Source organism: Hemicordylus capensis, chromosome 5, assembly GCF_027244095.1.
Source record: "Hemicordylus capensis ecotype Gifberg chromosome 5, rHemCap1.1.pri, whole genome shotgun sequence".
In the NCBI taxonomy this organism is placed as follows: Eukaryota; Metazoa; Chordata; class Lepidosauria; order Squamata; family Cordylidae; genus Hemicordylus; species Hemicordylus capensis.
In genome coordinates, this window is record NC_069661.1 from 126,875,485 (window position 1) to 126,903,475 (window position 27,991).

Here is a 27,991-nt window from a genome sequence, read left to right on the forward strand (position 1 = left end):
TGGGGGATTGGAATGCAGTCTTCTCGCCAGTTCTTGATAAAACACAAGAAGAGTTCTGGCAAATTGCCAAGAAATGTGCTTGACTATATGACACTCCTGTCTTTAGAAGATGTATAGCAATATAAACATCCCTTGGAGAAGGGCTATACCTTTTTTCCCCAATGACATCATGTTTGAGGATTGATATGTATGACTTCAAAATCTGCATTATCGAGACTGATCAAAGTGGAGGTTGCACCATTAACGTATGCAGACCATAATCCATTGATCATTAGGTTTAATAGGGAACCTACAGGTCCAAGATGGAGACTGAATAATCTTCTGTTACTGCAGGAAGAGGTTAAGCTTAAATGTCAATACAAACTAAAGAGCTTCTTCCAGAGATATATGACACCTGATGTTTCATTATTCTCAGTATGGAAATCCAGTAAATCCTTCATGAGAGCATTGCTCATTTCAATGGCTTTGAGGCGGAAGAAAGTTCAGCAGCAACAGAAGGAGTCCTTGCTGAATGAGTTGAACAGATTAGAAATGGCTCATAAGGTGAATCCCCAATATATGGCAAAGCATAAAGGAGCTCCCTAAACAAATGGATCTCACAGAGACAAAAGAGACATTGAGGAACATAACTTTTGCAATCCAAAAATATTTTGAGAAAGCCTGACAAATTATTGGCATACCAATTGAGAAAAGAACAGGAGAAGAGAACCATCACTTCAGTATGGAATGTGGAGGAATTTGTCTCAAATACTGATAAAATGATAGACCAATTTACGGAATACTATACCAGATTATACAGAAAGGAACGCTGGATCTTGAAAAGGTTTCACAGTATTTAGAGGATTTACAAATCAGAGTTCACCAATTGACAGAAAGTGCTGATGAATAAACCAATTTCAGAGGAAGAAACAAAAGAGGTAATACCCAATGCACCAGGACCGGATGGATTTTCAGCAGTTTATTAGAAATCTTTTCAAGAAATATTAATCAGCCCATTGACCCAAGTGATGAATGAAATATTGCATTGTCACACACTGCCTTCTTCTTGGCAAGAAGCATTCATTTCTCTTATTCATAAGGAAGGGAAGGATCCAACTAGAACAGAATCATACAGACCAATTTCTCAGCTGAATGTGGATTACAAACTTTTTGCAGCAATTTTGGCAGGAAGGCTAAAATGGTTTTTAATTGATATAATACATCTGTTTCAGACAGGATACGTACTAAAGAGATACATGAAAGACAATCTGAGATATATATTGAATGCAATAGATGATATTTCAAAGAATAAGAGTAAAGCAGCAGTGATTTTATTGGGCACAGAGAAAGCTTTTTGCAATCTTGACTGGTCCTTCTTGTTCAAACTATTAGAAGAAATGAACCATGGTCCTAATTTCCTTTCATGGATTCAAAGCATTTATCAGGAACAATCAGCAAAGATAATAGTAAATGGATTACAAAGGGCACTAGACAAGGGTGTCCCCTTTCACCATTGTTGTTTATCCTAGCTCTTGAACCATTGGCAATGAAGACATGGCAGGAACAAAAGGTTTCTGGAATTAGAATGGTGGATCAAGAACATAAAATAAAATTGTATGCAGATGATGTAGTTCTTGCAATTACTCAACCAAAGCACTCTCTGGACTCAGTAATGGAGCATATAAATCATTATAGCATGGTTTCAAGATGTAAGATTAATAAAAACAAAACACAGATCCTTACATGGATCTATCTTACTATTCTATTTGAAAAATAAGACTGGATTTCAACTGACAGAAAAACTAATTAAATATTTGGGGATTAATTTAACAGTGAATAACAAAGAACTGTTCAAGAATAATCTACCATCGGGGAGCCTTATTATGGCAGATCTAACCAGGTGGAAGAAATTAAATCTTTCTTGGCTGGGAAGGATAGCATCAGTCAAAATGAATATTTTACCAAAGATGAGTTTTTTATTTCCAATGTTTCTTATTAAAATTGAGGATAAGACATTGAACACATGGCAGAGGATATAAATTCTTTTATCTGGGCCAATAAAAAACCAAGAATTAAGTTCAGGGTCATGCAAGATGTAAAAGACTGGGGAGGATTGGCTGTTCCTAATTTGAAATTATACCATCACACCAGTTGCTTGACATGGATTTTGGACTGGATCAGAAAACCATATGGTTTAATGATGGCTATGGAAGAGTTTGACCTTCCAGAAGGGTTACATGAGTATTTATGGACTAATATAAAAAGGAAAGATCATGACATAAAATCCCATACAATTAGAAGTAGTTTATTACATGTTTGGGACAAATATAAGAACAGGATAAGTCTGGAGCTATCACCTTTGGTTGGCATCTATCATAAACATATTTTTTTTTCATGGAGAAGAAAACTATAGAAATTTTGGCCACTGAAGAGAGAAGGCATACAATCTGCAAAGTTTAACTACAGGAAAAACGAAAATGAAATCCATCCAGACTCTTGCTTTAGAATGGTCCAATGAGCCCTCATGGTTTCAATATCTACAAATTAATACTATAGTGCAGAAAGAAATACAGACAAGGTGGCAAACTTAGAGACTGCTAGGTCTCTAAGTTTGCCACCTTGTCTGTATTTCTTTCTGCACTATAGTACTAATTTGTAGATACTGAAACCATGAGGGCTCATTGGACCATTCTAAAGCAAGAAATATGATTCAGAAACAGAACAGGTAAAAGACTGTATGATCAAGTGGATGCAAAATTTAAACAGAACAATTGACATGCAACAATGGGAATACCAATGGAAGGTGAACATTAAATTTACAGCAAATAGCATTTTAAGGGGAAATTGGTACAAAATGTATTTTAGATGGTATATTACTCCCATGATGATTGCAAAGATGGATAGTAATTACTCTGGAGATTGTTGGACGTGTAAGAGCCATGCGGTGACATTGGTGGACATGTAGTGGACATGTAGCAAAGCGCAACAATTCTCGAAAAACATTCACTGTTAGATGCACAAAAAAATTAAACATAAATTTCCCTTACTCTCCAGAGGTTGGTTTTTGTTTTTGTTTTTTTGGTTAAACATGACTAAATCATATATTCCTACTAAGTATTTGGAGCTGTCTTTGTATATTATTACTTCAGCCAGGATCTTACATGCTGCTAAATGGAGACAACAAATAATCTCGACGGTAGATGAGTGGTTATTAAAATTATGGGAATATGCCTCTATGGCTAAGGTTACTGCTTACTTATGGAATACTTCAGATGAAACATTTATTTCTAATAGGGAGTCTTTCATAATTTACAATTTAGCCCGGGGTTAACACCTTCATCCAAGATGTGGTTTTTCTTTCTAGAATACATGGCTAACTAAAGTGGTATTTCAGTGTTTTGTTTTGTTTGTTTGTTCTTTTTACAGTTCTTGGCAAGGGTGGTTTTGTGGGTGTGGTTTGGGGGGGCATTTGGAAGGTGGAGAACAGAGGGCTGCTGAACTCCTGATTGATGTATGTAATTATGAGATGTCTAAGAACTGCTAATGGTAAAGTTACTTTTATCTTTCTTTTTTCCCTATGTCTCTTTCCCATTTCTGTTATCTTGTTGAAAATAATAAAAAGATATTTTTTGAAAGAAAGAAAGAAATCGAATGAATAAATAAATAAATAAATAAATCTGTTTTATTGGTTGACCTCTGCTTCTGATGTCATGACAGAGGGAGAAAAACATCTCTGTATCCACTTTCTGCACATCATGCATAATTATATAAACCAGTTAGTCATGTTCCCCATAGTTACCAAAAGCTGTAGCTTTTCCTCATAAGGAAGGTGTTCCAGCCCTCTGATCATTTTGGTTGCCCTCTTCTGCACCTCTCCCTTTTAGATACATGCCAGTCAGAATTGTACACAGTATTTTAAATATGGCAACACCACAGATTTGTATAATGGCATGATTATATTAGCAGTTTTATTTTTTATTCCTTTCCTAATTATTCCTAGCATGGAATTTGTCTTTTTCATAGCTGGCTCACACTGGATTGACGTCTTCTTGGTTTTAATTTATAACCACATTGATAATCAGAAATCGTTAACTTTTGGATTGGGGGTGGGGCGTGTCTCAAGACAGCTGTCTTGCAGGAAGAGAGCACTCAGGTGGAAGTGTATTGTGCTGCAACAACACAACACTAGCCCAGGGGACTTGCACTAAATCCAGGTTTGAGCTGGCATAAATTGAGCATAGGATTGCACCCTAAATTTTGTTTCAGTCTCAAAGTATTGAAGGCCACTAATTTAAATGAGAGTGGTCATAATTGTGTGCTTACTTACCTGGGAGTGAGCCCCACTGAATGTACGAATAAACCCCACTGAATGTGCGAATACACATGACCTGACTTAGTCCTGAGCACATATGCAGAGGATTTTTCTTTTCCTGACATCCAAACTTGCAAAAACACCATTTTTGATAAATAGTACTGCTGTCTGCCGCCGGCCGCTTCCTTCTCCTCCTCCCTCTTCCATCATCACTGCGTCTGGGGCCATTTTCTTCTCGCCGCCTCCCGCCAATTCGAGCCGCCGCACGGCTGAGGGGATGGCCCCGGTGGCAGAAGATATCAGAGCAATGTCATGGCATGCTGCTTGGCCCGGCATTGCTTCCCAACTGCGAGGCGTGCCTGCGCATTTAAAAGACTTCACTGCACAGGTGCGCCTCGCAGTTGGGAAGCGATGCCCCGACTCATTGGCTCAATGCCCTCCTGCAGACTGTGCCCCGATGCGGTGCATCATCTGCTTACTGCTAAGAGCTGGACCTGGCCAATCTGATGCCAGAAACATCTCTTCAGAATGATGTGTTATAATATCTCGCTGAGTACAAGCAAGGCAAGCCACTCAAAATTGCTGATCCTGAATTAGTCCAACTTATAGAGGAAGTTGAGACATGTGAAGCAATGTCATCGGGTGAACCGGGAGTGCCATTGGACCAACTAACAGACTGAAGCGGCATTCTCACATAATGGCTAAATCCAACCACCACCTGCTGAAGCTTGTTCCTCATCGTCACTTGGGGAGTGGAAAACCTCTAGTGGTTAAGTGACCTCGAAGCCTGGACGTTACAGAGACTGAGCAGTGCATAGCTAGAAACAGCACCCAACCGAGGGGCAGAATACTCTCCAGGTGCTGTTAGAGGTGATTCTAACAGCACCTCATTCTAACAGATTCTAACTCATCACCTCTAGTTAGGAACTGTTTAATAGCGATTTTTGTTTTCATTGTTTTTTCTTGCTTATTGGGTTGGGTAGTTTGAAACACAAAAGAAGGAACATGTAATGAAATGTGATCCTACAAAGTGGAGGGGCCAAAGGCCTTATAAGGAGTAGGAGTGTTAAGCAAGCGGTGTGTGTGTGCGTGCTCTTTTATTCTGGAGACCTTCTGCTGCTCAAGCAGAGTTAAAACAATAAAGAAGCTGTTCCTGTTTCAACTGAGGTGTCACATCATTACTTTTATTACTCCTATCAAGAACACCATCTACATAGGATTATTTCTGAAACATTTCTATTCCACATTTGTATGACTGCAGGATTTTTTTCAGGGTTTTCTAGCTGCTGCATTACATCAGATTCCCTAGGACAGGATTGTTATAGGAGTCATGAAAACATCAGTTTTCTTCACTAGCTGCCTCCCAACACCTGAATGCAGTACAATCTGTTATTTTTATTTATTTATTTTATTTACATTTATATCCCGCTCTTCCTCCAAGGAGCTCAGAATGGTATACATGCTTATTTTTATCCTCACAACATCCCTGTTAGGTAGGTTAGGCTGAGAGATACATGGCTGGCCCAGAGTCACCCAGTGCGTTTCATGATTGAATGGGGATTCGAACTTGGGTCTTCCCGGTCCTAGTCCAACACTCTAACCACTACGCTATGCTGGCTCTCAAACAAAAAATAATGGCAGTACTTAGCATTTATGTAGCACATGTAACGTATTATCTCAGTAATGCTTCCAATAACCCTGTAAGGTAGATCAGTTCTTATGAGGATTAGACTGAGTGCTTGCTTAAGGACCACACTAAAAATAGCCCAAATTCACTTCTTATCATAATGATGTTCTGTATTCACCTACCAGCACCAGCCAAAACTGCAGAGTGTGTGGACTGGAAGATGTTATAGTTAATGTCCTTGCTTTGATCCTCAATTCACATTCTAAAGTGGTGCAAGTGTTAGTAGTAGTATTGTTGTGCACAGGAGAAACTCTGAAGAAATCTGTGATAATAGTTGCAATTGCATTCCCATTATCTATACAAATGAAATACTCACCTTCAAGAGGAATTTTTCTTTCTCGTTTTTGATCTGCTGTTCCATTTCCTCATAGAGGTGCTGGATTTCTTCATCATAGGCAGCGATTTTCCTAGTCAGAAAAAGAAAAGTACATCAAATGGAATACTTGATGCAGCATAAAGAAAGACAAAGACCCAAATACGAGGAGCCAGATCCATATTCCTGCCTTTTAGAGTAGATGTGAGAGAGGAAACAATGTCTGAGAAGGAAGGTTATTATTAAACATACAATTCAAACTTGTATCTCATGGGACAATAGCAGCAATTGCAATAATGATAATAAGATTGCAGGGTTGGCATTTTAAAATGTGCAAAATATGTTACAATTATTTATAATGTATTGCTAATGGCTTCCTTAGGCCTAAAGCCTGAGGAAGGGAGAACACAAAAATATGCATTTGGGGAGCTTGATCTGACACTTTTAAAAAATATTTTGAGTATTAATCTTTTTGCTTTTAAGCCTGCCAAGTTTCCAGTCCAACAGAGCACATGCAGAGCAGCTGCAACTGTACATACCCCTTTTTAAAAATTCAGAACTCTGCCATTAGATGCTTGGTGGAGAAAGGGAAGAACTAAATCTAGACCTGTTCCTCTGAACAAAGAGCTTGTTGGTGAAATGCATGCACACAACCTGCATGTTGAATTAGACTGGGGAATCCTGTGCACAGCACCTGTTTGTGCATGCAAATCGCCATCCAGATAGGGATATCTGTGTGAAAGCTTGCTTCTCTGCAGATATGGCCCTTAGCTGGATGAGGACACGAATCTGTAAGCCAGCAGTGCCCATGAAAGAAACTTCTTTATACAAAAGCCTAGAGAAAAGATCATCTTTGTACTTTGTACGGCTGTATAGTTGGACTAGCTAGCCCCATTTGTTTCTTGTCCACAAATACCCTATGATGTTGGTGTACAGACAACTGTCTGTACTAAACTATATTCTTTATAGCAATTCAGGGCTTTTCTGGATGGATGAAAGTTTGTAAAACCACATAATAGCAGTCAGTTCTAAGATGAAACATATGATGCAAAGTCCTTGTCTGTGGTGCTGATTTGTTCAACAGCATGTCAGACTGACCAGGGTTAGGTTAACCATACAACATAAGACTCTTAGCAGTGTATACGCACACAACCCTGTGCATGGGGAGGTTGCCATGAGAACCATAACTGAATTTCCTTGCTTTTGTGGGCTCAAAGAAACAACTTGAATATTGCATTAACTGGGTGTTCTGTGCTTTGATTGAGCCAGAATAGAAAGGGAGCACTGAATTTCATGTCTTGTGCCTGCAAGAGCACAAACTGTTGACTGCAAATGAGGCTACACAATTATGTCTTATATCTCATTTTTTGAAGTATTTTGTTAAATGCATCGGCTGACATTTAACTGCTTTACTGGATTTAATTGTTTTGCTGAAACTAAGCCAAACTATGAGCAGCAGCATTTACACAGAAACATAGGAAGCTGCCATATACCAAGTAAGGCCATTGGTCCATCTAGCTCTGTATTATCTATACAATCTGCAACTCCAAGGTCCTGTAACTCCAAGGTTACAGGAAGGAGTCTCTTTCAGCCCTATCTTGGAGATGCAAGGGAGGGAACTTGGAACCTCAGATGCTCTTCCCAGAGTGGCCCCATACCATAAGGGGAATATCTTCCAGTGCTCACCTGTAGTCTCCCATTCAAATGCAAACCAGGGCTTATCATAGTTAGCAAAGGAGACAAATCATGCTTGCTACCCACAAGACCAGTTATCGTGCATATCTTCCCTCTATTACCATTGCCCCTCTCTTTCCTCCCTCCCTCTGTTCCCTTTCTTGTCTTTGACTCCCATGCAGTTGAAATATTACATTTTAAGCTCCTTGGGCCAGGGTCCTCCTCATATTACTCCTCTGTAAAAGTACGAGTGCAATGAAGGTGCTATTCAAATTAATAATAATAATAATAATAATAATAATAATAATGTATTAATAATGATAATAATGTAATAATAATAATAGTAGTAGTAGTAGTAGTAGTAGTAGTAGTAGTAGTAGTATGGAAAGTCCCAGTCAGAAATCGAATCACTGCTAAACACTGTCCGTATATTCAGTAGCGATATAGCAATGGAGTTTGGACTAGACAAGTGTGCTGCATTAATAATGAACAGAGGGAAAATAACAAAAACAGAAGGAACAGAACTGCCCAATGGAAGCAAGATCAAGAACCTGAAAGAGAAAGAACCTTACAAATACTTGGTCATTCTCCAGGCTGATAAAATTGCACACACTGAAGTTAAAAGAAAAATTGGAACTGACTACATCAGGAGAGTTAGAAAAATCCTCAAGTCCAAACTCAATGGCGTGAACACCATACAAGCCATAAACACCTGGGCTATACCTGTTATCAGATACACTGCAGGAATAATAGACTGGACCTAAGCAGAGCTAGAGACGCTAGATCGTAAGACCAGGAAAATCATCACCATCAATCATGCTCTGCACCCCCGTAGTGATGTCGATAGGCTATACCTCCCTCGCAGCTCAGGTGGAAGAGGAATGCTGCAAGTCCATCAAACAGTAGAGGAGGAGAAAAGAGGCCTTGAAGAATATATCAAGGACAGTGAAGAAGATGCACTTCAAATGGTCAATAATGCGAAACTATTCAACACCAATGAAAGAAAGCAGGCCTACAAGAAAGAACAAGTCAAGAAACGAGCAGAAAAATGGAAAAATAAGTCCCTGCATGGTCAATATTTGCACAATATAAGTGGAAAATCAAACATCACCAAGACCTGGCAATGGCTTAAGAATGGCAACTTGAAGAAAGAAACAGAGGGTTTAATACTGGCTGCACAAGAACAGGCACTAAGAACAAATGCAATAAGAGCAAAAGTCTAAAAATCCACCACAAACAGCAAGTGCCGCCTTTGTAAAGAAGCAGATGAAACCGTGGACCACCTAATCAGCTGTTGTAAAAAGATCGCACAGACTGACTACAAACAAAGGCATGACAAAGTAGCAGGGATGATACACTGGAACATCTGCAAAAAATACAAGCTACCTGTAGCCAAACATTGGTGGGACCATAAAATTGAAAAAGTTGAAGAAAATGAAGATGTAAAAATATTATGGGACTTCTGACTACAAACAGACAAACATCTGCCACACAATACACCAGATATAACTGTAGTCGAGGGGAAAAAAACAAGTTAAAATAATCGACATAGCAATACCAGGGGATAGCAGAATAGAAGAAAAAGAAATAGAAAAAATCACCAAATACAAAGATCTACAAATTGAAATTGAAAGGCTGTGGCAGAAGAAGACCAAAATAATCCCAGTGGTAATTGGCGCCCTGGGTGCAGTTCCAAAAGACCTTGAAGAGCACTTCAACACCATAGGGGCCACAGAAATCACCATCAGCCAATTACAAAAAGCAGCTTTACTGGGAACAGCCTATATTCTGCGGCGATATCTATAACAATTGACAATAAAATTCAGCCATCCCAGGTCCTTGGGAAGGACTCTATGTCTGGATAAAACAAACCAGTCAATAACACCTGTCTGACTGTGTAAACAAGAAATAATATGTCAATTAATACTTTTTCTTAGAAATAACAAATAATTATAAATAAAATCAAGAAAACCATGGCTTTTTTAACAACACACAAATTAGCGATGGAAGAAAAGTTCAGGTCATTTTAAGCTCCTTTAGAAGGCATATGTAATAAGAGTAATTTTGGAACAAGAAAGCTAAGCAAAAGGACTACTAAGCTAGATGGACCAATGGTCTGACTTGGTATAAGGTAGCTTCCTATGTTCCTATGACTAGTTTTTATCTTTAATTGGTGGTGTGTGTGTCCTATAATGCTTGGGAGCATTTATGTTCAGAGTCAGACTCATGTTCTTTTTATCATTAAATTTGTGTTAGAGTGCAATGCAACTAGAGTTGCTATAATACCAGGGGCATAGCCACCGTTGTGCAAATGGGTCCAAAGAACCCAGGCCAACAATGGTAGGGGCCACTGAAGCCCCCAGGGGGGCATGGCTCAGGCTCCAGAAGAGCCCCGAACAAACACCCCTCGCCCATGCCCGGGCTACTAAGAGCCCCGAGCCAGCTCTTGCCCATCCTTTTCAGGCAACATTTGCTCCCTGAATGCATCTATTCCTCTTTCTCTCAAGGAGAATAAATGCTTTCAGCGCTCGCTTGGGCTCTTCGGAGCTCGAGGCCACGCCCCCTTTGTGCGTGACCTTGAGCTCTGAAGACCCTGAGCGAGCACTCCCATGTCATTTCAGGCAGCATTTGCTTCCTGAAAGCATCTATTCTCCCTTTCTCTCCCTCTCTGGAGGGTGAGAAAGAGGAATAGATGCTTCCAGGCAGCAAACACTACCTGAAGGATGGGCAAGTGCTCACTCGTGGGCAGGGAGGGGATTCTCTTGTGACACAGGCACACCCCGTGCACATGACATCACGTGTACGGAGCATCATCAGAGGGGCCGCCGGGCGGGGCTAGACCCAGGCCACCGCTCGGTTGGCTCCGCACCTGAATAATACAAACTGGAAAATCCTCCTCTCTCCCTCTCTCTCTTTTTTGCCAAGCAGCCATGAAAGAGGCTTCATCCCCCACCCCTGCGTCTCTTTCATTACCTGTGGGGAGGTGCAATCAGGACTCATTCAGCCCATACAAGGAGGTGCAGGCAATGTGGCTAAGGAAGAAACTGATCAAGGTAAATAATTTAATGGATGTGAGACTGCTAAAGACACAGGAGGATTATCTCGGCTGCAATCTGGTAACTCGCAACAGCTTCACTACACATGACATGTACCATCAGGATGCCACTAAAAACTAAATTACCATGGAGTTTTCCCCATAATGTTTAGGAGTGCTCAGCAAATAATGTGGCATAATCACATTGTGAGTTTCCCTACTCCCATCAGCAGCAACCAATGATAAGGATTGGCAATGATAAGCAACCAATGATAAGGAAATATGGAATACTAGTATTTTTAAGCCTGTTATGATAACGGGCGCTAGCTTTGTCTCACACCTTTTTTGTTTTGTTTTGTTTTAACCTTTCTGAGGCCGGGACCGGGGGCAGAGCGGAGGCCGTTCCGGCAGAGCCTTTGCACAGAGAGGAGTTCTATTTGCAAGCTCCTCTCTGCCTCTGAAATTAAGGACTATCTTCGCCCAACTGACACGGGCCAGGGTAAGGTGGACTCAGCAGTTGGGAGGGAGGGTGGTAGGTTGGTGGTGTTGGTTGCGGCCGCCAGGCCTCTGCCACTGCCAATCCCCCTCCCGCCGCCTCCAGCCTCCATGCCGCGGCCAGTCTCCCCAGCCGGGCAAGGGCCCCCCGCCACCGGCGGCCTTGCCTTTCTGGGCCAGCCGCCACCGCCTGTGGCCTCCGCGGCCGGGCCGGGCCTGCCACCACCTCTGTCCCCGCCCCCCCACGACTCAGTCTCTGGCCGGGCCGTCTCCAGCCGGGCCGCAGCCAGCCTCTGCGGCTGGGCCCTTCACCATAGGCCTACGTGCCGCCACCGGCCTCCGCTCCGTCCCCCCGGTCTCCCTGCTCCGCCGCTTTTCCGGCTTCTTCAGGGCGGCCGCTTCTGGCCGCCCAAGATGGCCGCCAGGTGCTGGCGGTCGTGTCTCCCTTGCTCTGTTCTGGGCATGCGCTTCGTGCATGACCAGAACAGCCCAGGGAGGCATGAACGCACACCTTGGTGTCCATCCACGGACGGACACCAAGGCTTTTATTAGAGAGGATGCTACTAACCATTATGGAGGAGAGAGGGAGGCCCTGCCATGGGAATAGAATGTTTGGTGGCATCCCCCATGATATATTGAATATATAGACCAGCTCTCACTTGGCTCTCCTGCTTTCAAAATATTTTAAATTTATATATATGTAACACACAGCCAGCTTATATAATGGGAGATTGAGGCTGCATTTGCGCATCATGCAAACTGTGTGAATGAACCAATGAACTCACAGTTCCACTCCCCACCCCACCCGCTCTCCCATCCGCATTTGGACGACAGGGAGAGCATCCACTTTGCAGTCAGCGAGACTGCATAGAGGAGGAGGAACTGGCTGTGTGAGCTTCCTTCTTGCTTGAAGGACAGCCAATTGGGGAGGGAGAGAAGGAGGAGCTTCCTCCCTCAAATCCACTCTGGCCAAATGAATCCTCCAGTGCAGCATTCAGATGGAATCGTAGCTCTGTGAACCCTTCGTTTTTAGCAGTGAAACTCACTATAAACCAAGGGTTCAAACTGGAGTCTCCTGCGCACAACCTCAAGTCGCGCAACAGATGGGACTGGAGTTGCATGCATTTGGACGTATTGGTAAAGAAACCACAGGTCTCTGTGATTCCGGTCCCCCGTTACGTGTGAATGTGGTCATCGTCCACCAGAAATGCCTGTCAATGGAGTATGGAAAAGGCATTGCCTTCCGTTTGGCCAGTCTGTTAAGTGTTATCAAGAAATATCCTCATACAGACAACATCCACATACAACAGAGATTAGGAATGCTTAGTACATTTTCCTCGTCCATAAGTCTCTGTGGAATTTGGAGTTCCAAATTAACTGGCCTTGTTTCTGAAGTAGAACCAATGCATTTTAAATTCAGTATTGTTCTGAGTTTTTTCTCCAGTTTTATACAGAACACTGTGCATTTGGAGTTCGATGCAGCTTTCAGCAGCTTCAGTTCATGTGTGTCCCTCCCTGCCCACATGACCATCATGCACATGGATAATACACTGAAAAAAGCGAACAATGTAATCATATATCATATACATGATGACATCAAGATTTTTTTGGTGTAATGCAATAATATGAAAGGCTGCATGCACATGTCAATAAAACACTGAACAAAGTGACAGTAATGAAAAAGAATGAGGTCATTCACACAATCAAAAACTGTGTTCTACTCAGGTTTGAAAGCTGTGTGTGTTCCCAATTTTCAGTTGTGTGGAAGCAAGGTAAGACGAAAAACTGAGTAGAAGTGATTGTGTGGAAGCAAGGTAGGAGATAAACCTGGGTAGCTTTTCCTCCTACCTTGCTTCCACACAAACTCTTCAGCCCAGGTTTTCATCTTATCTTGCTTTCATGCAACTAAAAATTGGGAGCACACACAGCTCCCAAACCTGGGTAGAACACATTCTGTGATTGTGTGAATGACCTCAATTTCTAGGTATTGGTGAAGAAAAGTACAAACATTATTCAAGGTTTGGATCTCACCGATGAATCTCAAGATGCCATCTTACGCACATGTGTACACCCAATAGGCTTGTGCATTTCGATTCGGGTACAAAACGTTTTGTGCCCAAAAATGGCAATTTGTGCCCGAAAATGGCAATTTCGGAGGTTTTGTAACCAAAACAAAATCAAGAATTAAAAAACAGAGATTTTTGTTTCCAAATCGAAATGACCGTGTTTCGGACAGAATGCTTTGTTCTTCGGAAAAGCATTGCAAATGAAAGTGACTTCTCTGACTCTCCACTCCAGCTGAGGCACTGAGTGATTAGCAGAAGATAAGATATGCAAAAACTGTTGAGCATGAATAGTTTAGTTAAATGTTGTATTCAGTGTGATTGAAATGCAAACTGACATTGCAAAGGGATTTGGAAGACAGCATTTTGAGACAGAAATACCCAAATATCTTTGGGAGCTCAATACAATTCCAAAGCTCTTGCTAAAAGCCATGGTATAAATTGTGTGGAGAAGCTTTTCGAGAAGCTGGTTAGGAAAGTTCTGAAATTACACAGGTTTTTCTTTCCAGAGGTTTAGAAAGAATCTCTTGACTTGTTCAGGGCTCTTTTGAAGAGCTATTTTGTTTTTCTTCTGATTTTTATGAGTTATAGTGGTGCCTAAGTTTTGATGCCCAAGTTGAGCAGTCTAATATAATTTAGACCACAATGTAATTTGGTGGGACATGACATCTAAGCCAGTGGTTCACAACTTTTGCCATTGCAGGGACAGGTCATCCACATGGGACTACAGGAGACAAAAGGAGGGGGGTGGGGAACACACCTGTCAATCAGTTGACGTCCCCAGGAATCTTAGTTGCTTCTTTCTTTCTTGTAACCATGATCTATGGTTTTGTACTTTCTTAAATGCAGTGATGATAAATCTCAACAATTCTGAACAGTAGGCTGATTTGTTTGGGCTACGGCTCACTCCAGTTCAGTTAGATGAACATTTGAAGCTGTTCCATAGTACCAAGGCAGTTTTATTTTATTTTTTTACATTTTATATCCCGCTCTTCCTCCAAGGAGCCCAGAACGGTGTACTACATACTTAGGTTTCTCCTCACAAAAACCCTATGAAGTAGGTTAGGCTGAGAGAAGTGAATGGCCCAGAGTCACCCAGCTAGTATCATGGCTGAATGGGGATTTGAACTCGGGTCTCCCCGGTCCTAGTCCAGCACTCTAACCACTACACCACGCTGGCTCACTGGTCATTCTCTTCACTCTTTCAACTTGTTTATGTGGGGCTTCAGGGGCAAAACAGTGGGTTGGGTGGCAGTGCCCCAAGAGTGGTGCACCCAGATTACAAATAGGGCAAAGGGGTGATTTCTTAGGAATTTTTGAGGTTTACGCATCTTTAAGATTTCCCCCCATAGGGAATAATGGAGGTTTCAGCAGCCCCATAACTCCACGTGGGGGGGGCCACTGGGATGGCCCGAAGCGAGTGGTGGTGTAGTGCACAGAGGGTGCCAACCAACCCCCTGGATTGCTAACCCATTGGGGTACTGGGCTTTGTTGTTTCTGAGGTGTTGAGTTTAGATTCTCTGGTAGCAAATGAGATTTTTAATGAAAAACCATGAATCCACTCTCATATGCTACCAGAGAATCTACTCTCAGAACACCTCTAGAAAACCCTGTACTTCATGGGTTGGCAACCCATATGGGTGGGTGGGTGGCACCCTATGTGCACTACACCACCACTTGCTCTGGGCCACCCCAGTGCCCCTCAAGTGGAGTTATGGGACTGCAGAAACCTCCATTATACCCTACAAGGAAAATCTGAAAGACGCGTAACTTCATTAATTCTTTAAAAAACAAGCCTTTGCCAAATTCCTCTGAAAAAAATGTGGTAGCTTCCTTGCACCAACTAGGCACTACCACCAACCACACTCCACTCTGGGCCACCCTTTCCCCCCACCCCGTGTGAAGCTATACTTTTCCTGAAACCAACATCATACCCTATGGAGAAAATCTGAAAGACGCGCAAACTTCAAAAATTAACCAAAAATCAGCAGTTTGCCCAATTCCTTTGAAATTTTTGTGGTAGCTTCCACTCATTGGGCACTATAACCCCCAACCACTCTTTTGACCACATGACCCATTTTTTAATCTGAATTAATTCAGATTCAGATTAATTCGGATACAAAACAAAACTGGGGTGATTCGGAAGGCTTAATTTTGGACAAAATACAAAATGGGGTTGATTTGGATTTGGTACAAATCGAAACAGAAAAAATACAAAACGCACAATCCTAACACCCAACCCCTGGCATTTACGCCTCATTCTGTGGAGACTTTGTGCAAGTGCTAACTTCATTCAAGCTTATTTGTTTAAAAATGATACCCCAAAGAGACAGTAAAACTCACAGAGACAGAGTACACACTGTGAGAACTTGGTTGACATTCACACTTCAGTAATCCAAAAACCTTAGGTTTAAGAGGAGAGTTTAAGTTGCTTTACATTTTCACTCATGCTCCAAAAAGAATGGAAATTGCAAGTTAAAGTGTCCATCTTAACTTCTGTGCCATATAAGCTGTAAAGACTTTGTACAGTCTGATATATGATGATAGCTTTGGAAATGAGGCTCCATGTACCCACAATTTGCCTTGATCAGAGATGCATTAGGCAGACATTCTTCAGGGGCATCTCTAGGAAGTGAGTAGGGAAACTGCAGCTGTTACATGTTTGCCTGAATGCATCCCTCCCCAGCCCAAAGTCCAACTGAAAGACCAAGGCAAAGTGTGGTCTTTCCCAAGGAGCCATTCACACACATACACACGCACACATTGCAGCCATACATACCATACACACACTGCAGACAGACACAAACACACACTGCAGCCACACACATACACTATAGTCATACACACACACACCGCATACACACACTGCAGCCATTCACACACATATACACCACAGCCATTCACACACACCCTGCAGCCATTCACACACACACCCCGCAACAATTCACACACACACAAACTGCAGCCATACACACCATACACACACACTGCAGACACAAACACACACTGCATACAAACACTGCAGCCATTCACACCACACAGCCATTCACACACACACACACACACACACACACTGCAGCCTAGAAGAGCTCTGAGGAGCCTTTTGCAGCCTAGCTAAACAGACTGTGTCTCCTTCCCCCACCTCCCACTTACACCCGGCTGCACAGAACAACATGCCAGTTTTGCCTGGAGGTCAAGATGAAACACATGTGGTTTTGGAGAACTGACAGTTACACACACTGTCACACAGCCACCCGATGGTCACACAGCAATCCACACACACAAACACACCCCAGCCATCCCCTATACACACTGCAGCCACACACACTCATACACACTGCAGTAATTCCTTCACACACACACACACACACACACACACACACACACACAGCTGCTATACACACACACAGCCACACACACACATTCACATACACACCGTAACCATTCACACACACACACACAACACACACACACAGCAGCCGTTCACAACACACAGCCACACACACTGTCACACAGCCATCTGTTGGTTAACAGCTTATTTAACAGCCAAACACACACACACGGACACACTGCAGCCACACCCACACTGCAGACAAACAAACACACCGCCGCCATTCACACACACAAAGGCACTGCAGCCATTCACAAACACATACACACAGAGCAGCCTAGAAGAGCCCAGAGGAGCCCTTTGCAGTCTAGCTAAACAGACTGTGTCTCCTTCCCCCACCTCCCACTTACATGTGGCTACACAGAATAGCATGCTGGTTTGGGCTGGAGGTCAAGATGAAACACACATAGTTTTGGAGAGCCGTCAATCACACACACTGTCACACAGCCATCTGATGGTAACACAGTCATCCCCACACACAAACACACTTCAGCCATCCCCCCACACACTGCAGCCACACACACACACACACACACACACACTGCAGCCTAGAGGAGTCCTTCGCAGCCTAGCTAAATGGTGCATGTCTCCTTCCCCTCTCTTCCCGCTTACACCTAGCTGCACAGAGCCCTGCTGGTTTGGGCTGGCAGTCAGGACAAAACACACATGGTTTTGAAGAACTAACAACCATGGAGCAACTGCTTTTCCTAAGGCAAAGGAGCATTATTAATATGTATAGCTTCAGTGTTAGAAGAAAAGAAGAAGGCAGGGAAGAAAACTGAAGGACTGTGCTCCCAAGGCTCAGACAGGGAAAGAGCTGGCTGCCATACTGGTTGTGGGCAATGCAATGGGCACCGCAGCTTCAAACTTCCTACTGCACAGACTCTTTTAGCAACAAAGATGCATTTTTCAGCCTCTTAAAACTCAACTTTGAGGATCAGGTGTGAAATAACCATCGATTGGGTCTCAGAGGGATATACAAAAGGCACTTTTCTGGCATATAGTCTAAAGGCTATTTGAAACCAGTTGCAGGGGAGTAACAGCAGGAGGGAGGGCATGCCCTCAACTCCTGTCTGTGGCTTCCAGCGGCATCTGGTGGGCCACTGTGTGAAACAGGATGCTGGACGAGATGAGCCTTGGGCCTGATCCAGCAAGGCTGTTTTTATGTTCTTATGCATGCAAATTGACTACAAAATCATTTAAATACCACTTCCTCAGTCTGAAAGAACGTCGCCAACTTTTCAAACCCCTGTTCAAAAGAGAAAAACTTTAAAACTGCTCAATCTAGACCATTTTTCAATGGATCTTCACCAAATTTGCAGAGGAGGTGTCTCCTGTCACCTAGTGAATGGGTGCTGATGACCAGGCCGACTGGACAAATGGTTTTGATTTTATAAGCAATAAAATATTCAGAACTTATAATTGTGGAATGTTGAAACTATTCTCCATCTTAATGATACTGGCATAGCTGTGCCAATATAATATATAGGTACTTTGTAAAAGTGGGACAAATGTATTCCACTTTAAACTGGGGGCAAAGTATAAATAAGTCATAGGAGAACAACAAAAGATATGGTTTCATTGGCTAAAACATATTCTATACAACAAGAACATTTTTAGATTAATATTCAGTGACAAAAGCCTCTATTAATGCAGAGTTAGAGCATATAAAGAGGGCAATTTAAATGCCACAAATAAGGACATGCAAAATGGGGAATATCAGCCCTCCATGGCCATTGTGGAGCCAAAACTCTGATATAGCATGAGGTAGTAAAAGAGCCCATAGCCATTCATTCATTTGGGACCATATTTAACATTTAGAATGATTCAGCATGTAGGTCAGGTCCACATGATTTTTATGCCAGCACAGATGGCATAGGAAGGTTAAGTGAGATCATCCATAGGCCCCACTAACTCTCTTCTGGTACTCTTTATGCTTTATTTATGTGTATGAACCGTAGATATTCTTGCTTTCCTCTGAAGTAAACATGAAATGCCCTTTAGATTTTCTCCCAGTCATGGGGTAGTTGCATAGAGAGCCAGCGTGGTGTAGTGGTTAAAGTGCTGGACTAGGACCAGGGAGACTCGAGTTCAAATCCCATTCAGCCATGATACTAGCTGGGTGACTCTGGGCCAGTCACTTCTCTCACAGCCTAACCTACTTCACAGAGTTGTTGTGAGGATAAATTTAAGAATGTAGTACACCGCTTTGGGCTCCTTGGAGGAAGAGCGGGATATATAATGTAAAAAATAAATAGATTTCTTTAAGCAGTCCTGCACAGCTGGAAGAGAATTTAACTGAGGCAAACAAGTTGGCAGGGTCTGATTGTTTGGATCTTTCCCATGCACCTCACACACACACACACACACACACACACACACTGCTGATTCCTTTGGAAAGTCTCATGTGATCAGTCTGCGCCCGCGTGGTCATGTTATTTAAGCATTCTTTCAGCTGTGTGGGAGCTAAAAGGTAAAGTGTGCCATCAAGCCGATGTTGACTCCAGGCGCCGACAGAGCCAGGAGGGGTTTACCATTGCCTTCAGTATGAGAGGATCCCTTTCAGCATCTTCCTATATCGCTGCTGCCTGATATAGAGTGGGGATTTGAACCGGCAACCTTCTGTTTGTTAGTCAAGCATTTCCCCGCTGCACCACTTAAGGAGACGTGTGGGAGCTACTCAACTTCCATTCAGGAGAACGAGAACAAAGACAATTCCTGGAAGAACTTTCCTAAAGGAAAACCTAAGTCATGTGGCAAGAAAGGAGTTTGCTTACTCTAACATTTTTCCAGAAGGAGTCCTTCTAAAGAAGGCCTTGTGGGTAAGAAGAAGCCCTCATCAAAGCAAGCCGAGAGTCCAGTAGCTACTGGCACTAGCCATTAAAAGCCAGTAAATAAATGTTCTCATCACCTACAAATGTTCTAGTCACCTAGAACTACAAACAAGGAAAGACCCCTTTCTCATGTTCAGGAGAAAGGGCTCAAAGGGGGCAAGAGGAGGAAGCCTCAAAATGCTTACCTCCCCAAAGATGATCTCTCTGCCATTGCTGGGTGGCGGATCGCCCACTCAGATGACTGCAGGCCGCTCCCGGAAGCACAGAGGTTTGGGGGCCAGGAGGCCCCCAGAACTCCCATAATGTACCACGTGAGTGCATGGTGCATTATGAGGAGCCTCCTGATGTAGGCTGGGTGAGCCATGTGGCACCGACCCATGATTAGTTAGCCAGGGGCAAGAGTGTGCTCGTACCCTTAACCCTAGCTAGCAGCTGGGACTCTCTATAGGCTTTCCCACCATGCCACTGCCAGGAGCCGCGCTGCTCCCAGTGGTTCACACGGACAGCAAAGATTGAGCTTGGCTGCCTAAGCCCAGTCTTTGCTGTATGTGTGAACAATCTCAATAAGTAGCTACACCACTGACCTAAAACTATGTTTCCAGATTAAGCCGCAAGGATCAGCTTCTCCAATGGGTCATGTGCAGTGACAGCACACATCTCAGAACAGGAGCAAAAGCACAAGGGGATTCTGGAGGAAGCACAGGTGCACATACATGCATCCTTACAGTGGCCTTAATCACAAGTGAGCAGAGGTGAAGGCTACCATTGAGTCCACTGCATTTGCTAAAGGGAGGAGTGGTTTCCAAATGAGTTGGCTCACTGATGACCTATAAAGCTGGAGAGGTGGGGGGCTGGCCTCTAGAGTCTTCGAGAAGATGGTAGTTTATGTTATTTTCATTCTGTCTGTTCTCTGCTATTGCTCTAACAAGTAATGTTTCTAATACTGGAGTACAACCAATGAAGAGGTTTTTTTAAAAAGTCAGATACCAATCTTGGTTATCCTATATAATAAAAGGCTAAGTGAGTGGCCGTGGCCTTGGAACGTTGGGGATCTGCGTCCCTGTCTCTCTGGGCTGTTCTGGGCCTGCGCGAAGCGCAGGCCCAGAACAGCCCAAGGGAGACAGGACCGCCAACGCCAGTGTCCCAAAGCCACCAAACACTCGACCTCCTGCCATCGCCCGCCCGCCCTCCACCACCGTTCCGGCCCCACCAACGACCATTTCACACTTATCCCCGGTCCTCATCGCTGTCTGCCCGCCCGCCTCCCATCACTGTCCCGGCCCCACCCGCAGCCATTTCGGGCCAATCCCCAGTCCTCCTTGCACGGAACCCACGGGCGGCCATTTCACCCCAAGCACTGCCGTTGGCCGCCCGCCCTCCCTCCCTCCCTCCCAACTGCCGAGCCCTCCTTACCCCGGCCATGTCCGTTGGGTTAAAAACTCCTTAATTTCCAAGAGAGAGAGGAGCTCGCAAGCAGAGCTCCTCTCTTTGCAACGGCTCTGCCCGTACTGGCGGTTTGGGTGTAAAGGGCGTCCTTTATGCCCAAACCGCCAGTACGGGCAGAGTCTTTGCAAAGAGAGGAGCTCTGCTTGCGAGCTCCTCTCTCTCTCGGAAATTAAGGAGTTTTTAACCCGACGGACATGGCCGGGGTAAGGAGGGCTCGGCAGTTGGGAGGGAGGGCGGGCGGGCAGCGGTGGCGGCGGCGTGGGCCAATTTGGCCCGGACGAAGGACTCGGAACTTGGGAGGGAGGGTGGGCGGGAGGGCAGCGGAGCCAGCGGCAGAGAAAGAAAGATAGAGAAAGAGAGAAAGAGAGAGAGAGAGATAGGGGAAGGAGTGAGGGAGGGAGATAGGACAATAGAAAGATAAAAAGAAGGAAAGAAGGAAGGAGAGAAAAGAGAGAGGAGGGAAGGAAAAGGACAATAGAAACAAGGAGGGAGGGAAGGAAAGTAGGAAAGAGAGAAGGAAGGAAGGAAGGAAGGAAGAAGAAAATAAAGGAGAAAAAATGAGGGAGAAGGACCCAAAAAAAAGGGGGGGAGGGAGGGAGGGAGGAGCAGCCAGCCCCAAAGAACAAGCCCATTAAAGAAAGAAAAGAGGAAAAGACGAAGAAAACAGAAAGATGGGAGTTAGAAGAGGTGGAAGAAAGAAAGGAAGAGAGGGAGAGGGGGAGAGAAGAAAGGAAGACAAGGAAACAGAGGAAGAGAGAGAGAAAAGGAAGACAAAGGAAAGACAGGAAAAAAAACAAAATAAAAGGAAAGGAGGGCGAACGAGAGAGGAAAGGAATAAAGGGAACAACAACAACAGGTACTAGCGCCCGTTATTTTAACGGGCTTAAAATTACTAGTGACTTCATAAAGAAATAAATATAAATGTGATAAATCTAGTAAGCATAATGGGAACAGAATGGGACTTACTTCTGCATAAGAGGATTCCAATTCTTAAATTGTTAATTTTTACCTTAAAATACCCATTAACTGAACCCGTTGTCAATCTGGTTTCCATGAAAACTACTTGACTAACAGAACCTTTATGCTTTTAAGTGAAAGCAAAGAGCATATGATTCATCTGAAAAGCTGCTAGTAGGAAGGTGCCTATAAAATAAGCACTAACTTTCTCAGGGCACACTCCAATTCATTCTTCTCATTATCGGCTTCTTGGAGCTGAGAGAAAACTCTTGCCAGGAACTCTTCAAAATTGGAAAGTAAATGAGGCTCGTCTTTCCTCAGCTGCGACCAGAGTTTCTTTACATCACTCTCACTGAGGGGGAAAAAGAAGAAAAGAAAAGAATATACTTGTTACGTGCTAAGGTTTTCAAGCTGCAATCGTAGCAAAACTGTAGCAAATGTTATGGCAGCCGTATGTCTTGCCAAAGCAAGAAGCATATCACAAATGGAGACATGAGGTCTGTTATATGGTGGCCACACAGGGACGGGCCTTCTCTGTTGCTGCCTCGAGGCTGGAATGCGCTCCCTGTTGAGATAAGAGTCTCCCTGTCTCTGAGAACTTTTTAAAAATCCCTAAAGACTTCTCTTTTCACCCAAGCTTTTTAATTTTACTGTGTTTTAAACTGTTTTAAGGTTTTCATTTCATTTCATTTCATTATTCATTGATTGATTGATTGATTGATTGATTGATTGATTTGATGTAAACATCCCACCCAAAATGCAAGTCGCTTGAATACCGCCCAAAACGCAAGTCTCTGGGTAGTAAGCCTCCCAGTAACACAAGTTTGGGGTGGTATACAGGATAGATAGATAGATGGATAGATAGATAGATGTAAGTGCTTTTGTACATGGTTGGATGGATCCGTTATTCAATATAAACAAATGTATAAAGGTGTGGGGCTTTTTTAGTGTCCCACCATTATAATGTCTGGTGGAGTTATATTAATTATAAAATCAAGGTAATTTGTCTTGTGAGTAAGAAATTTGGACTGACTGGAGAATCTATATCATGAGTGCTATAATCTGGCCAAATTTCATAAACTGTGATGAAGAATGGCTGTGATATCAGTTCAAAACTTCTACATTGAAATGCAGGACTGCGCTGCACTGAAATGCAGCGGGGCTCACATAAAACATATCTTCAGTTTCTGTTTTTGCTTTTTTAGATTTCGTCAAAAATGCAAGGCTAATGATCACTCATTAAACTAGTGGCAGGTAATTCAGCTCATGCTCATTGTCATATTTATACTTCCTAGAGGCAGCTGGCTTCCCAAAAGAAAAATGGCCATTGCCACAGTGAGCAGGCGGTAGCTGTGAAAGACAGTTGGTGAGAGAAGAGGAGCTATTGTACCTGTGTGTGTGTGTTTATGAGGTGCTGCTGTTTTTGTGAGTGAGTCAGTGAGATATACTGGAGTGTGTAGTTGTATAGTGCTGTTCCTTTATATGTGCAATGCTGCTGCTGTTGTGTGTGTGTGTGCATGCGCGGACATGTTCATGTAACTGTGACTGGAAAAAAAACCTCTGTTTTCTTTCTGTAAAATGCACACATGCTTCCTTAAAGGTAAAGTGTGCTGTCAAGTCGATTTCGACTTCTGGCGCCCACAGAGCCCTGTGGTTTTCTTTTGGTAGAATACAGGAGAGGTTTACCATTGCCTCCTCCTGCACAGTATGAGATAATGCCTTTCAGCATCTTCCTTTATCGCTGCTGTCTGATATACTACCAGCAGGGATTCGAACTGGCAACCGACTGCTGCTTAGTCAAGCATTTTTCCACTGTGCCATTTAAGGTGATTTATCTGCGTGTATGATCTCTCTATATTTTTATTTTTATTTATTTCATTTATATACCTTCCACCCACAAATAGCTCTGGGTGGTGCACAGTCAGAGAAAAAACTATTTAAAATATTAACATAAAACTCATTTAAACCATTAAAACCACATATTTAAAGTCTAAAATTCTATGATTCTGTATTATGAGCAGTCTTAATCTCAGGCTTGGTTCACTTCTTTGAGTGATGTGTCTTCATATGTTTTGAGATCACTGCTGTCTTAACTTAATTTTGCAGTCATGATAACAACAGTAGACTACACTCCAAGGATATCCTAAAAGTCACTTCCTTATCTATCTATCTATCTATCTATCTATCTATCTATCTATCTATCTATCATATTTTTATACCACTTGATATGTCCATCTCTATCTTCCTTAGTTATCCCTTCTCCGGTGCAGAAATATGAGGATAACAAAAATGGACATCTCTGTAGGGGTATGCACAGACCGTTTTGGGCTGAACCAGTTTGCCACAAAATAGGTCAGTTCAACTGGTCTGATTGTGAACTGAACCAGCCTTCAAGAAGGCCACCAGTCCACAATCGGACTGAACTGAGCCCAGTTCATGACATCCTGCTTTGGTGATTCGGCAGGCTTGTAAAGGGGAATCCTCACCGGATTCCCCTTTACAAGCAAAGAGGAAGCCTTCACAAACGGCTTCTAAAGGGCAGTGGGGCAGCGAGATGCACCTAAAAGTAGATGATAAGGTTCTCACTGTCCCTGGCCCAATGCAGAGCAGTGATGCTCCCTCCCTTCATCAGCCCATACATGGCTCCAGCAATGACCTGGCCTCCGTGCATGCGTGGAGGCCAGGCCATTGCTGGAGCTGTGGAGCCATAGAGCCACACGTAAGCTGCTGAAAGGAGAGAGCACCGCCACTCCACAGTGGACCGGGGCGGTAAGGAGAGGGCCTTATCATCTACTTTTAGGTATGTCTCACCTGCCCCTCCCCTCTTTAGAAGCCTTTTGTGAAGACTTCCCCTTTGCTTCCTCACCAGATTCCCCTTTACTAGGCCATCAAACCACCAAACCAGTTCGACACATTTCGGCCATATGGAATAGACTGCCCAGTCGGTTTGACTGAACTGGGTCATGGATCCGTGGTCCAGTTCAAATTCGACCTGAATTCGGACTGAACCATAGAAACTGGTTCCATGCACACCCCCACTACTCCATATGCCTAGTACACTTAAACAATTTGAAAAATTATGAAAATACTTTAAAATGCAGATTTAAAATGGTCGATCTCACAGGATTGATGTGAAGGTTACTGCAAGAATATATTTTTATAATAGTATCTTATAAATAGATACTTTTATTTCTTATATAAACTCCTGCTAACTGGGCACAGAGGCACATTTTAAAGTGATATCTCTCTTGTTTTTAGCAGGAGAGCAAATGTTCCTATTCAACCCAGCATAATGTTCCTCTCAGTGGCTGTTTGCTGTGTCCTCCATGTGATTTTTTAACATTGCAAGCCCTTTGGGGATAGGCAACTATTTTCTCATTCCTTTTGCTCTGCAAATTGCTCTTGAAAAGCAGTATATAAATATTCTTAATGATAATCTGTAGTCCTTTCAATATCTAAACACTCATTATAAATGATATTATTACGGGAACTAACTTGAACAGGAACACAATATGTGGAATGCATTTAATGTTTACATGAGGCAAAGGTTAGGGTGCCATAACTTACCATTTGTAATTGGAACTTACCATAAGTTACATGCACTTTACTTCTCTTAAACCAAAGGGTTTTTGATCCTAGAATATATTAACTAGCTGCAAGGAATTTCTGGTTTATCCAGCACAGCATGTTAAGTGTTGGAGTTAGACAGAGGAGAGCTGGGTTCGACTCTCACTCTACCATGAAGCTCATGGGGAGACCTTGGATTCACCATTCTCTCTCTGACTGACCTACTAGACAAGTTTGTTGGGCAGATAAAATGATAAGAAAGACCATGTACTCCATCCTTGAAGGAAAAGCTGGACAAAAAGTGCTCGTAGAGCCGCCAGTGGGGTGAGGAGCAGTTCCCTTAAAAAGCAGGCAAGCAGCTCCTTACCTACTCATCCATCGCCCTGACACTCCACTGCCATCAGGGTGGGGAGCAGTTCCCTTAACAAACAGGTAAGCAGCTCCTTAATTGCTCATCTTGAGCCCCGCCGCTTTTCCAGTGGTGGCACCCACTGTCCAAAAGGCTGTGTGCAGCTGCAGCTGCAGCCTCCTCACGTGCCTGCTGACACCGTGCAGAGGCTGCAGGGTGTTGGAAGTGAAGGACTTTGCGCTGTCTCTTGTCTCAATGACATAGGAGGATAGACTAGTGAGTCAGAGGGCTAGGGTCAAGACACTGGTCATCCCTTCTCTACTGCTCTGACACTATCCCTTTGGAATGTAGATTTCTACTCTCGGGGACACTTCCTTCCTTCCTGCTTTGCACTTCCTCCTTCCTTCCTCTTCCCTTCCTTCTACCTTGCAACATGCAAGCTCCTCTCCCCTGCACCATGGGTGCCGAGATGCAGAATCCATCTGCATCCAGCTAGATAGATAGATTAGAGATCCTAACTCCTCACTTTCCTATCCAGAATGGAGTTCTCTAATAAATACCATTTATATTGATTTGAAACTATGAACTGGCTCCAAGTTACTTTACTCTCAGCATACACACATGCCTAACTAAATTCCGCTGTGTTGTGCCTCTGTGCACTCTGCTTTAATGAAAAAGGGTTTCTCCTGCCAGAGAGAATTCCCAACAAAAGGCTGTGCGCGGCTGCAGCTGCAGCCTCCTCACATGCCTGCTGACACCATGCAGAGGCTGCAGGGAACAGCACTGCCACGATGCATGGCATTTTGGGCAGTGGGCACCACCGCCAGAAAAGTAATGGGGTGGCGGATGAGGAAGGAAGGATCTGTTTACCTGCTTTTAAAGGGAACTGCTCTCTGCCCCACCAAAGCAATTTGAACACCCAAGCCAGTTTGATGCTTTCCAGAGGAGGCGCTGACCCGACCTGTGCACATCCCGAGTGCTCTGTACTCAAAGGGCTCAAACACCAAATTTGAAACACAAAGACAACACCGGAACAGCAACTGTAGGGACACCGTGCTGGGGTTGAATGGGGACAGTTGTTCTTCCCCTGCAGAATAGAAGTAAATCACTACTTTAGAAGGTGCCTCTATGAATATTCCACTGCCGATCACATATCCTACCCATGATCATCTTAGAAACTTGTAAAGTTTGGCTCTTTCTTTATTGCCCTTATTATCTCAGATTGTATAATTGTTAATTGCACTTTAGGCTCTAATTCCAATGTTTTTAAGTCCCTTAGTTCCCAATCTAAGTTATTAGACCCATACTAGAAGGCTTGCATCGTTTAAAACTTTATGAAAATCCTTAGCTAGTCCCAGAGAAACAACTGGAGGGACAGCCAAGGGAAGTGTTTGACAGGGCCCATTTCTACAGAAGCTGCAGCTGAAGACCATTACAGTGAGATAGCACAGAAACAATTTATAATTCATGCTATCAAAATTGGTTCCATAAGAAGCATGCTCCATTAATGCCAGTTTTGGACCCAGTCCAATTTTTTCAAATTCAGACTGACAGACTCTCATTCCTTTCAGTCTGTGCATAGAACAGGAGAAAAATGCTACATTTTAAAGTTCCTAAAATAAGGCCTGGGTAACATTGACTGCACATAGGCCTGGGGCTGCATGTTAAACAGATCCGCCATATTCATGGCTGTATACTGTTAATCCTGAGGTACTTTCACACATCATAAAACTGGCCCCTTGCAGTACCAATTTAATGGAATTTGACCGTGATTTAATCCAGTTTGTGCAGGTATTAAAACCCTGAGTCAGTTGTGTAGCCATTACACATAGATCAGTGATGAGGTACTTTCAGGTAAACCAGCCCAGTCCACAGCAGGTAAGCTAAAGC

At 43.3% G+C, this 27,991-nt stretch overlaps 1 protein-coding gene across 5 annotated transcripts in view; it reads right to left on the reverse strand.

The window, feature by feature from the left end:
• Window positions 1-27,991, reverse strand: part of CRACR2A (calcium release activated channel regulator 2A) — a 127,885-nt gene that overhangs the window by 66,227 nt on the left and 33,667 nt on the right. For all 5 annotated transcript variants that reach the window (XM_053251564.1, XM_053251562.1, XM_053251560.1 and 2 more), the window contains 2 exons: window positions 22,391-22,537; window positions 6,295-6,385 (listed from right to left, as the gene is read on the reverse strand). In XM_053251564.1, the coding sequence (XP_053107539.1) occupies window positions 6,295-6,385; window positions 22,391-22,537 (238 nt within the window). The remainder of the gene's footprint in view (window positions 1-6,294; window positions 6,386-22,390; window positions 22,538-27,991) is intronic.